The sequence below is a fragment of the Myotis yumanensis genome, unplaced genomic scaffold (genome assembly GCF_028538775.1).
Source record: "Myotis yumanensis isolate MYYU_CA2020_CCGP unplaced genomic scaffold, mMyoYum1.0.hap1 SCAF_19, whole genome shotgun sequence".
Lineage (NCBI taxonomy): Eukaryota > Metazoa > Chordata > Mammalia > Chiroptera > Vespertilionidae > Myotis > Myotis yumanensis.
The window spans coordinates 15,246,342-15,258,542 of NW_027223770.1; the positions used below are offsets into that span (position 1 = coordinate 15,246,342).

At 51.3% G+C, this 12,201-nt stretch overlaps 1 protein-coding gene across 1 annotated transcript in view; it reads left to right on the plus strand.

Annotated features, from left to right (window-relative positions):
* Positions 1–302: 302 nt before the first annotated feature.
* Positions 303–12,201, plus strand: part of DCPS (decapping enzyme, scavenger) — a 33,921-nt gene continuing 22,022 nt past the window's right edge. The window contains exons 1-2 of the mRNA XM_070399145.1: positions 303–527; positions 1,983–2,151. Of these exons, the coding sequence (XP_070255246.1) occupies positions 318–527; positions 1,983–2,151 (379 nt within the window). The 5' untranslated portion in view covers positions 303–317. The remainder of the gene's footprint in view (positions 528–1,982; positions 2,152–12,201) is intronic.

The window sequence follows — 12,201 nt, forward strand, 5'->3', positions numbered from 1 at the left end:
GAACCCATCAGTCCCCACGCCCATGTTCTGTCCACTGAGCCAAACCAGCTAGGGCTCAACTGATTGGTTTTAGAAGGACTTGCTTCCATGTTAACTAATCAGTGCAGCACTGCTATGGCCCGTCTAAGCGCTCGCTGCCTCCTCTCCTCTTCCCTCTGCGCCCCGGTCATCTCAGTCCCTTGGCTGAAATCGGTCCCCCGGAAGGTCGCCGGGGTCAGCGCCCGGAGCATGCCGGGAGTTGTAGTAGCGGCCACTCGCGCGGGGGGGCGGGGCGGGGCGCGTCGGGGTCTGCGCAGGCGCGCTCTCCCGTGGGCAACATGGCGGACGCGGCCCCTCCGCCGAGCAAGAGGAAGCGCGAAGTCGCCGCCGCAGGGGAAGACGCCCCCGACACAGAGGTCAAGGAAGCCAAGGTAGCCGGCGTTGGGAATGGTACCGCTGCCCCTGCCCACCTCCCTTTCTCCGGCTTCAGAGTGCAGAAAGTGCTGCGGGAGTCCGCGCGGGACAAGATCCTCTTCCTGCACGGCAAGGTATTGGCGGCGGCCCTGGGCGGGGGACCGGGTACCGCCGCCCGGGGGCGGATCTCGTGGGCTTCTCGGCCGGGAAGCACCAGTTGCATTACTCGGGGGTGAGGGAAGAAGCGCAGGTCTGCAATGCTTTGGGGGTGGGGTGGGGTGGGGTGGGGTGGGGATGGAGAAGACGCGGTCACCCGTGGAGGTGGGGACCTTTAACACGTGCGGCTGATTTTCCTAACCCCTCCCTTGCAAAAGGAACCGCTGGCCCTGGTAGGGTGTCTGGCGGATGAATCATCCCGTGTTAAATTCTAGAAGTCACTCACCATGTGTCCATCCGCTCTGTAAAGGTGCTGGGAACCCAGCAAATGTGGCCGGGCCCCCGGGGCCGGCAGGAGACGGACGGTAGGCGATCCGAGCCCTGCTGTCCAGGACTCCAGCCCCGACAGAGGAGCAGGTTATGAAATGGGTAATTCAGGGCCACCTGCCATTTGCCCGCAGGCCAGCCCTGAGCTGGGTCCTGGGGGTGTAGAGATGAAGGTTCCCAGCCCTGATCTTCAGGGGTGCAGAGGACCTTGGGGGAGACACATTCCCACCGCCGGCCGGGAATGCACGTGTTCAGCTCCCCAGCAGGGACTGGGGAGAGACCGGAGGCCAGGCCCAGCCAAGGGCAGGTCCTGGGGTTCCCCAGAACTCCTAGCGGGAGCTCTCATTTTGGGAGGATCGCGGGGGACCTGGTCCTCGGCATCCATGCTTCTCTCTGTGTGTCCCTTGTGTTTTTCACCAGGTTCTGTCTGGTTCTCTCAGCCCCACTTGTCTCCAGTCTGCAGCACCGCTTGAGAGTTTAGCCCTGAGAACGTTTGCGTTTCAAGGAGCTAGTTGGGATGCGCAGATTCTAGTGTCCTTTTCAGTCCTGGCTGTTCAGGGACCTGGGGCGATCGCAGACCTCTCTAGACCTCCGTGTCTTCGTCTCTAAAATGGGGAGAATTTAACAGAGGCCCATGTGAGCTTAAAATTAAAGACAGCCCAGAAGCGTCCCATCTTTGAGAGCAGGGGTGGGGAACCTTATTTTCTGCCCAGGGCCATGTGGATATTTATAACATCACTCGCCGGCTGCACAAAATTACCAACCTAAAAAGTAGCCTGTTTAAAAAAACAACAACAACTAGCCTGCTATATTTGGTCAGGCATTTAATGAACTCACCCCTAAGCCTTGGCAGAGCCAGACCAAATGATTTAGTGGGCCTCCTGGGCGGGAGGTTCCCCACCCCTGTTTTAGAAGGAAGGATTTAGGTTAATGATTTCTCCCCTGGGAGGAGAAACAGTGCCATTGGCTAGACTTGCGGGGAGAGAAACTGCAGGGAAAGGAAATCCCAAATGTTGGGAATTCAGAGGCCCGGGTGGGGAAGGGACGGGATGGGGGTGGGGGGTTCTACTTCTGTTCTCCAGGCCTCACCGTATCTCCCCCCACAGGTGAATGAGGCCTCTGGGGATGGAGAGGATGCCATTGTGATCCTGGAGAAGACACCATTCCAGGTGGAACAGGTGGCCCAGCTCCTGACGGGCAGCCCCGAGCTCCAGTTGCAGTTCTCCAATGATATTTACAGCACCTATCACCTGTTTCCTCCGAGGCAGCTGAGTGGTGAGCAAGTGGCGGGCCAGGTGGCTGCCTGTGGGGAGAGCAGGGTGGTGGGACATTAGGGAAGGGTGGCTACTCTCCATAACTGATTTGCATATTCTAGTGCAATAGTTCTCAATGGAAGAAAGAGGGCATTTTGGCCCCGAGGGAGACATTTGACAATCTCAGAATGACAATTTTTGGTTGTCAGAATTGGGGAGGTGGGGGTTGCTGCTGGCACCTGGAGGGTAGAGGCCAGGGATGCTGCTAAATGTCGTATAAAACACAGGATGGGCCCCCACAACCAGAAATGGTAGTAGTGTCAAGGTTGAGAAACTGTGCTCTGGTGTAGTCTGTTTTGAGGAGGAAGTGTGATTCATGGGAGAGAACAGGTTCATATACTAACTGAATAATAATGAATGTCAGTACTTACTAAATCCTTACATTGTGCTAGCCACCATTCTAAGTGCTCCTTTTTTTTAAAAAAAAATATATTTTATTGATTTCTTACAGAGAGGAAGGGAGAGAGATAGAGAGTTAGAAACATCGATGAGAGAGAAACATCGATGAGCCGCCTCCTGCACATCTACTGGGGATGTGCCTGCAACCCAGGTACATGCCCTTGACCGGAATCGAACCTGGAACCCTTCAGTCCGCAGGCCGACGCTCTATCCACTGAGCCAAACCGGTTTCGGCTCTAAGTGCTCTTTATCATCATATTTTATCCTCAGAATAGCCTTGTGGTGATAGGACTTTACAGGTGAGGGAACTGAGGTTTTGGAAGGTTGAGCAACTCGGCCAAGATCACACAGCCAACAGGCACCCGAAACACTGAGATCTCCCAGTAGCTGAGGACTTGCTCACCACACTTGGTGAAATGAGCAGGGTGCTGGGTCACTTCCCTAAAGAAACTCACTTTCTAGTAGGGGAGACAGTGAGTGTGATTGAGGGGGATGGACTTGGGAAGGACAGGAATTCAAGGGTTACAAGACAGAGATTTGTGGGGGAGTTTTGTTTGTTTGTTTGTTTGTGTTTACTTTTTTTTAGAGAGAGAAACATTGATGTGCAGTTGCCTTTCATAGGAGCCCTGACCCAGGATTGAACCTGCGACCTGGGTATGTGTCCTGACTGGGAATCGAACCCACCGCCTTTTGGTGTAGGGGACAGTGCTTCAACCAACTGAGCCACACCAGCCAGGGCCAGAGATTTGTTTTTGATTGCAAGTATTTTTATTTTTATTTTCTTTCATCTTCACTCAAGGATATGCTTTTCATTGATTCTAGAGAGAGGAAGGGAGGGGGGGGGGGGAGAGAGAACTATCGATTGGTTGCCTCCCACATGCATCCTGACTGGGGATTGGACCTGCAAGCTGGGTACATGCCCTGATGGGAATTGAACCTGAGACCCTTTGGTGCACAGGATGATGCTCCAACCACTGAGCACACCATCCAGGACACAAGTATAATTCATTGAAAAGAGGGAAAAATAAGAATATTCCATGCCAAAAGCCACACGTGAGGTGAACTTCTTCTTGCTATGGTTAGATTGAGTAGGCCGCTTTGTCGGAAGTGTGAAGGAGACTGGTTGACCTTGAAGTACCTCTTGACCAGGAAATGCTGGGATCTGCTTTGCAGCACATACCCATCTGCCTTTTTATTTGCCTTCTGGCATTTAAGAACAGTTTGGCTTTACGGATATCCTGCCACAGCCTTCCTGATAGATTTAGTCTTTTCCACACCCCACGAAAGGGTGCTGTTGTTGGCCTTTGGAGATATATGTGAATACTTGATGTGAGACAAGCAAAGCTTCACAACTGCCAGCAAAAAACAGCCTGGTCCTCCATTGAGGGAAAGCCAGATTGATTGGCTCAACTTGACAGAAATGGACAGCTGTATTTACTTTCTCGGGCATGGACCTTTAAGCAAATAGATCCTTCAACTTGGAGAGGCAGAAGCATGACAGAAGGCACTGTCACCAGACAGCACCTGGGGTTCTGGTGTGTTTATTCTGCTGTCACCCCTTCCCCTGGCCTCCCTGCATCCCTGCATCTACCCTCCCCAACCCTCAGCCAAAATGAAGGTCTCCACAGAGCAGCTCTGTAGAATTCATAGCTTTTTCTTATTTTCTTTTTCCAGTACTTCTCTGGTATTGCACAAAGTGACAATGGCCCCTCCTTATCTTTGTCATTTTTTTTCCTTAAATTAAGTCGGGAAAGGGTCAGTCATTTACCCATTCACCACAGGCCCTCTTCCCCATTCGGAGCCCCAGGGTCTCTGCCTTTCCCCCAGCACAGCCTGCTCCCACCGGGTGCCTCAGATGTTAGCTCATTTCCAGCGCTGCCTTCTGAGCATAAGTGCTCGCATGCATGCGGTGTGGTCCACTTTGTTCTCCCTGCCCAGACGAAGTCATAACAGTTTGTTCCGAGCTGTCCTCTCTCTCTCCTTGTTTAGCTATACATCCTGTCCCCGGATGAGCTTCTTGGCAAACTGTGGACAGGCCAGAGAATAAGTATTTTAAGCTTTATGAGCCACAAATGGCCTCTGTCACATACTCCCTTTCTTAATTGATTTTTAGAGAGAGAAAGAAAAACATCAACTTGTTGTTCCATTTATTCATGCATTCGTTAGTTGTTTCTTGTACGTGCCCTGACTGGTCATTGACCCCAAAACCTTGGCATATCAGGACAACGCTCAATCCAGCTGAGCTACCCGGCCAGGGCTCTCCTTTTTCTTTTTCTTAACGCCTTTAAGAATGAAAGTACTGCTCTTAGCTGGGCCAGGTTCGACCTTCTGGCCAGTTTTTCAACCCCTGGTTCAGATTTTTCCCACTCAGAATGTGATCTGTGGACCAGCAGTGTTGGTATCCCCTGGGAGCTGTCAGACACACGGAATCTCAGGTCCCCACTGCAGACCTCAGAACCTGCATATGAGCAAACCCCCAGGGGACTCATGCACATTAAAATTTGAGGGCACTGGTCTCTAATCATCACGTGTGTGTGGGTGATACCTATGTTTACTTCTCTACCCCTGACCTTTCCAAGAACCCAGGCTCACACTGTAATGAACGCCTGCTGGGCATCTCCATTGGGAAGTCTCAGAGGTACCAGGTAGGGAAGATGTGAAGCTCCGATGCACTCTGCACGTGAAAGGTCTTCGCACGTGCTGAGTAGTAGCTGCCCTCGTTACTCTGAGCGCTGGGCCCTCTGCTGGCTACTGGAGCTTCAGAGATGAGTGAGACACGTCTTTGTCCTCAGTCTTGCTATGAAAAGAGGGAAGTAAACTCCACAGGGCTTGGTCATTGCCTGGCTGTAGGGAACCAAGGTCGTTGAGAGTTGGGGCATGTCAGACCGGTTTCCGGTCCTCGACAGCCAGACCCACGTTAGGTGCTCAATAAATGGCTGCTGAAGAGTAAAACCACAAGCTGACCGCTGTGTTCTTTCCTGAGGGCCAAGCACTCCACAGCCACAAGGGGGCAGCATTGCCAAAGCATTCCATAGCCGGCTCCTCGGCTCCTTTGGCCTCCAGTGCCAGAGCCTTTCAGTCCTGCCTCTCCCATCTCATTCTGAGTCACCAGCTCTTCCCACTGCCAGGGGGGGCCTTAAAGTGCCCTTCCACAGCCTCAGCCCTCTGAACCCCTGCACAGTTGCCCCTTGAATTTCCCTGCTTTCTCCAGCTGCTTCTCTAGACCTTCCCAGAACAGGTGTCTGGGGGAGCTCCCCCACCCCCATTTCTGAGCTGGTCGCTCTCCTTGTTTCTTCTGGTATTTCTCTGGTCACTGGCACATTTCTCCTTTAGCTTGGAGGTTTTGCAGTCTTCTCCTTTATCCCCTTCAAATCTCAGCTGGCCACGAGTGGCTACTCCCCTCCGCATTGACATAGGAGAGCATGGGCATGCGAGGCAGACATTCGGGATCCTGTCCCAGCGCTAACACTGACCAGCTGTGGGAGCCGAGGCAGCGTGCTGTTCGGGTTTCAGCGTCCTGCAGGGGCTACGCAAGCCTCGGGGCAGACATGGCTGGGCTGGGATTCTGCTTTGCCCTTTACTAACGGTGAGGAGTTGGGAAGTTTCTGTGCTCGTGTAACAGACGAGCGCCTGGTGCTGCGCTGGATGCCATGTGCGTTGGGAGTCCATCAGGTAGCATCGCTGTCTGGAGCCCTGTGGTGAGCCAGGAAACAGGTCACCGTGGCCCTGAACGGGAGAGGGCTGCGTGGGCTGGACGTCCAGGAGCCTCTCTGGAGCTCACTCCCAGGCTGAGACCTGGAGGATGGGGAGGAGCCAGCTGTGCAGAGAGCGGGTGAGGGGGCGAGGAGAATGTCCTGGGCTGAGGGAATGGCCCGTGTTCTGGGGGAGGAAAGAGAAGTAGAAAGGAGGCCGTTGTGTTGGGAGCCTGGAGGGGCAGCTGGTATCCATGGTGTGGGGTGCAGATGAGTTTGGGGAAGTACTTGTTAAACTTGTTTAGCAACTGAACGTACCTCAGGATGATTACGGCAAAAATAAGAAAGAACAATTTTTTTGGTTTAGCCTCTGCCCACAGTGAGAAACACATTTTACATCGTCACCCAAGTACAGTGCAAAAACAACCCTACCCTTACTTTGTGGGATGCGCTCTAGTTTTCTCATTTAATTCCAGTCTCCTGTGTTTCCCTTTTTAAAAAATTCTAGTCGTAACCTAAATGAATTTCATCACCGCTGTGAGTTATGACCCATTGGGAGAAGGCGTAGAAGGCACTTAGCACAGCGGCTGGCGTGCGGTGTGTATTGGACGTGTTAGTCATTTTCTATTACTGTTACGCCCTTAAAATTCTATGAGCCTTAAGCGGAGCAACATATGCAGCATATGGAAATGCCAGCCCCGACCATGGGCAGGTGTCCTTTCTTCCCCCTGCGGCCATATGGCAAATGTGAGGACCGGGTGGGCCGGGCGGCTGGCATCTTAGTGCTGCTTCTGGCCAGCAGGCAGGGCAGAGCCTGGATCACCTCCTGCGGCTTCCGCTCTCACGCTGTCAGGCCCATGCCCGTCAATGGAGCCCTTTCACTGAGACCTCTGTTCCCTCTTACCTGGGAAGAAGGGGGAGACACTAGGGAGCGCGGTGTGACTCAGAAACCCAGGCTGCGTCTAAAAAGGCCAATTGTTTTCCCGATGGAGAGCAGGGTGTGGGATCTCGGGTTCAGAGGAGCAGAAGGCATCTGTGTGAGCGAGGCCAGACGGGCAGGGCAAGCCTGGGAACCGCTCCTCTCTCGATTGCAGGGCACTCCCAGGACCTGAGCGACAGGCAGGGCTTTCCTCCTGTGCTCTTGGCAGAGGTGAGACCCGGACCTGAGTTTAGAACTCGGACTTGTTTGGGAGGAGATTTTAAAGACTAACTGTTCCCATAGGAGTTTTCCTGGCAGCCTTGGTCACGATTAAAAACAAAACTAGAAACAACCTGGATATCAACTCACAGTAGAAGAGATAACTAAATTGAGTTGTTTTCCTACCCTGGGCTGCTTCTCTGTTGCAGTGAAAATGAATGAACTACAAGAAAAGGAAGACTCAGAACACACACAGTGTGATTCCTGATAAAGTTGAAAAGCAAGCAGATCTAAACAATATACCGCTTATGGTGCATGCATACATAAGGAAACTAGGAAGACAAAAAAAGATAAGATTTCTTAACACCTGATTCAGCAACATGATCATCTCTGGTGGGGGTGGGGCAGAAAGGACATCGAAGTCCTGGTAATGTTCTGTTTCTTGGACAGTGTGCACCATGCGTGTGTAGTTTAAATTTTTATTTTAGGTCTTTAAACTGTGGCATATTTTATATATTTAAATACACAGGCACTATACATATATACAGGTGTGTATCTATGTGAATACACACATGTTTTATGTGTACAACATAATTCCCAGGGAAAATGGGCACGTCCTTAGAGAACTAAGATTATTTCCCCACTAAATTGTAGGTTCTACTCATTCTCAAGTTTGGCTTCTAGTCACTGTTGTTGAGAGTAAAAATGTTGATGCAGGCTCCTTGCTCTTGGTTTTGGGCATTAGGAGACTTGTTTCTGCTCACCGCCTTTTCTCTGGGGCCCGGGAGGCGGGGCCTGATCCTTTCCCTCCAGGGCCACGGGAGCAGTGCTGTGCTGAGTGTACTCCAGGACAGTGCCAGCCCTGGCACGACGGGCAGTGTGGGAGGCCCAGTACCAGGCTCTGCGGGCCCCACTCCAGCACAGACTGGCACAGGCCTCACCCCACCCCTGAGGGTGTCCTCGGCAGGCCTCCCATGGCAGCTGAGCCAAAGGACAAGAGTCCTCTGAGCTGTGACCAGCAGGGAAAGCCTTGCCAAGCAGGTCAACGGCCGAGCGAGTGAGGAAGAGCACCATTGTCCTCTAGCGTGAGAAACTCCCCAGATGTGGCCGGTTCGTGACACCAGAGCAAGTCATGGACTTGCTCAGAGCCTCCATTGCTCTGAGCGGAAAGCGAGGAATCCAGTGGCTGGCTAGCCCGCCTCGGGGCGTCTGGGTCCTGTGAGATGAGAGCAGCTCAGGTTTGAGTGGAGCCTAGAGGCTCTGCGCTTCTGACCTAGAACCACTCATCAGAATTGCTACGGAGCTTTCTCGAACGCAGAATCTGTACCCACTGAATTATGTGCCCGGGAGCATTTATCAAAGTCACACCAATCTGTGCACTGAAAGGTTGCCAGTTCGATTCCCGGTCAGGGCACATACCTGGATTTCAGGTTCCATTCCCAGTCGGCTGTCTATTGGTCTGTCTCCCCCCGCCCCCTCTCTCCCTCTACTCTTCTCTCTCTAATCATGTCCTCGGATGCGGATTAAAAATAAAGAAGCCACACCATCACACGGTCAAATCGTCAAGTAGCACCAGAAGCCTGTATGGGCGAGACAGGCTCGGGAGCCCTCTGCCTCAGCCGGTCGGCTCTCCAGGGGCAGGTGCTGTTAAAATCCCTGGGCTAGTGCTCTGGTCATTTCCTCCAGACGCCGAATCATATGCCTCTGCAGCTCTTTCTTGATTTATCAGGCTTTGACGTCAAGTCCCCATTGTGGAAGTGGAAAGGTTCAGCTCCTTTATCCCTCATTTTATTGTGCTTTGCGGATAGCTGCCTGTTTTACACATAAGGTAAGACCCTCCACCAGCAAAAAGATTTCAATTCGCTGAGGGCTCAGGTGGTTAGCGTTTTTTAGCAATAAAGTATTTTTTAATTATAGTGTGTACACTGTTTTTAAGACAATGCTGTTGCACACGTAGTACACTACAGTGAGTGTAAACATAGATTACATGCACTGGGACACCAGAAAGTTCTTGTGACTCGCTGCATTGTGACACTCGCTTTATTGCGGTGGCTGGAACCGAACCTGCAGTGTCTCCCAGGTGTGCCCGTGCCTTTCTCACCCTCCCTCCCTGCTCCTCCCAGTTTTTGATGTTTATATTACTATTTTTAGAATTGCCTTTGGAGTCCTAAATCTACTGCGAACTACTGTCATTTCGTTTTATCACTTGTGAGGTGAGAATCTCAGGGCCTCCAGCCTTTTCTTCCCACCGCCTCCTCGTCCTTTGCTGTTTCCCAACTTACTGTGGGCTGTACTTGTACTTCACACTGCCAGGGCCTGTTCTGTTGTGTAACTGTGAAGTCCTGTGTGCTGTGCCTGCCGGTTGACCCTGAGTTGACACCAGTAAGCAGTGCTCTTGTTGTTGTGACCACGGTAGTGTGTGCTGCTGCCTCGGGCCGAGGCGAGGATCTCAGTGCCGTGTACCTGCCCAGCGTGGAATCAGTCCTGGGCCACGTGGAGGAGAAGGCTGATGTCGAGGGCAAGTGGGTTTGCTTTCCTTACATTCCAACAGTTCCTCCTAGTCACGCTGCTTTTCAGTTTTTCATACGTGAACCAGGACTTTACCCACTTTTTCACAGTTTTCAGTTGTTGTGGTTAAAAGAATAACTGCTTTTACTGTGTTTGTGAAGTTGTCCAGACACTTAGTTGGGTAATTAATTACACGGTGGCTGCTTCCTTCCTGAGACGTGTGCAGACGCTGCCTCCCGCGCCCCAGCCTGGGCAGCTGGTCCAGGCATCTCTCTACCCGGACTCCCTTCACCGCTCCCCAGGTGCCGTCCACTGCGTCTGGAGTCCGTGCCTTCCTTTCCTGCTCTCCTCCTGTTTATTTTTTTTTTTTTTTTTTTTTTTTATATTTTTTATTGATTTTTTACAGAGAGGAAGGGAGAGAGATAGAGAGTTAGAAACATCGATGAGAGAGAAACATCGATCAGCTGCCTCCTGCACATCTCCCACTGGGGATGTGCCCGCAACCAAGGTACATGCCCTTGACCGGAATCGAACCTGGGACCTTTCAGTCCGCAGGCCGACGCTCTATCCACTGAGCCAAACCGGTTTCGGCTCTCCTCCTGTTTAGCTGAAGTGCACTTGTAAGCACTTCTTCAGAAGGAAAAGGGGGAGGTAAACTTTAAATCCTTTTTTTTACCCTCACTTTTGATTGATGGTTTGACTGAATACAAAATTTACATTTTATTTTCCTTCTCAACATTGAAGGCATTGATCTAACTCCAGGCATTCGTTGTTGCTAATAAGATATCTGATGCCAATGATTCTCTTTTTTTTTTTTTTCCCCAAATGTTTTTATTGAGTTTTACTCAGAGAGAGAAACATCGATGAGAGAAGAACATCACCGATCGGCTGCCTCCTGCATGCATCCCAACTGGGGATCGAGCCCTTGACCCAGGCATGTGCCCTGACTGGGACTCGAACCCATGACCTCTTGGTTCCTGAGTCGCTGCTCAACCGCTGAGACCTGCCAGCCAGGCTGATTTTCATTTCTTTATAGCTAACTTGGTTTTGGTTTTGGTTCTTTTTTATTGCTTTATTGGTTTCCTTTTCTAGAAGCTGATAGTATCTTCTCATCCTTCGTGTGCTGAAATCATGTAAGGTGCCCGGCTGGATTTTTTTCGTTGTGCTGAGTACTTTGGGACCCTTTTGATTTAAAGTCTTGCGTTGCTCTTCTGCTCTGTACGTTTTTTCTATTACTTCTTTAATGCTTCGCTTTATTTTCTCTGACTGAAGATCCTATTAGTTGTCAGACTTCCCGGGTTGATCCTGTGTGTGCCTGCTGCTCTCACTGTTTCCATCTCTGCCTTTTCTGTCTGTGGTGGGTAGAGCGTCTTAACTTTGTCTTGCAGACCTTGTCGTGAAGGCTGTAATTTGGCAGTTGTATTTTTAATTTTCTTCCCTCTGGGTCTCTGATGATAGGATTTTCATAGCCTCTTGCTCTTGCTTTGCAGAGGCCAGATTGGGTTTCCTTGCTCTGACACACTAATTAGAATTGTTTTAAAAGTTATCTCCTGACCCTCCGTGATCTCATTTCCTCTGGGCTCTGGTTTTAGTGTTTATTCTGGTCATTCTTTTTCTGGCTGCTGGTTTTCCCCGAATGTCTGGTGGATGCTCTCTCATTTGTACTTAGACCCAGTCTGATAGTCCCTCCCTCTGCCGTAGCCCGTCTCATGCTCCGTGCCGCAGCTTCCTTCAGCGTTGTCTTCGATCACGTACTGCCTTCCGCTTCTAACTTTGGGAAGTGAATCGCAACCTCGCTCTCTGCAGCCTCCCACTCATTCCCATCACTCTTGGGCGTTCGTTCCCTTTTGTGTTTCCTTATTGCTATTGCAGTGGGTTTTTTAAATGGTCTGAGGGCCACCATTAAGTTGGAGTTGGTGGCCTTCCCAGTCTAGATGTGCTGGATGGGGTCTCTGTAGGTGTAGGCAGCTTAGACCATAGAGAAGTTACCCCCTTGAGGCCGCCCCCAGACAGAGCTGGTGCTGGTGCTGAGACAGACAGACCCCGTTTCTTCCAGGTGCTCATGCACAGCGGGTGGAGTGTGCATGGCCATGTCCGTGAGATTGTAAACCTTGTCTCCCTTTGACCTAGCATGTCTGCTCTCGGGTATCTGACTGAGATAATCGCTCACACACATGTGCAAAGAGGTGCAAGAGTATTCATTGCAGCATCATTTGTGACAGAAAAAAGTTCAAACCTCAGGGACCCCTGTTGACAGCAGGGGTTGGGGCCCAGT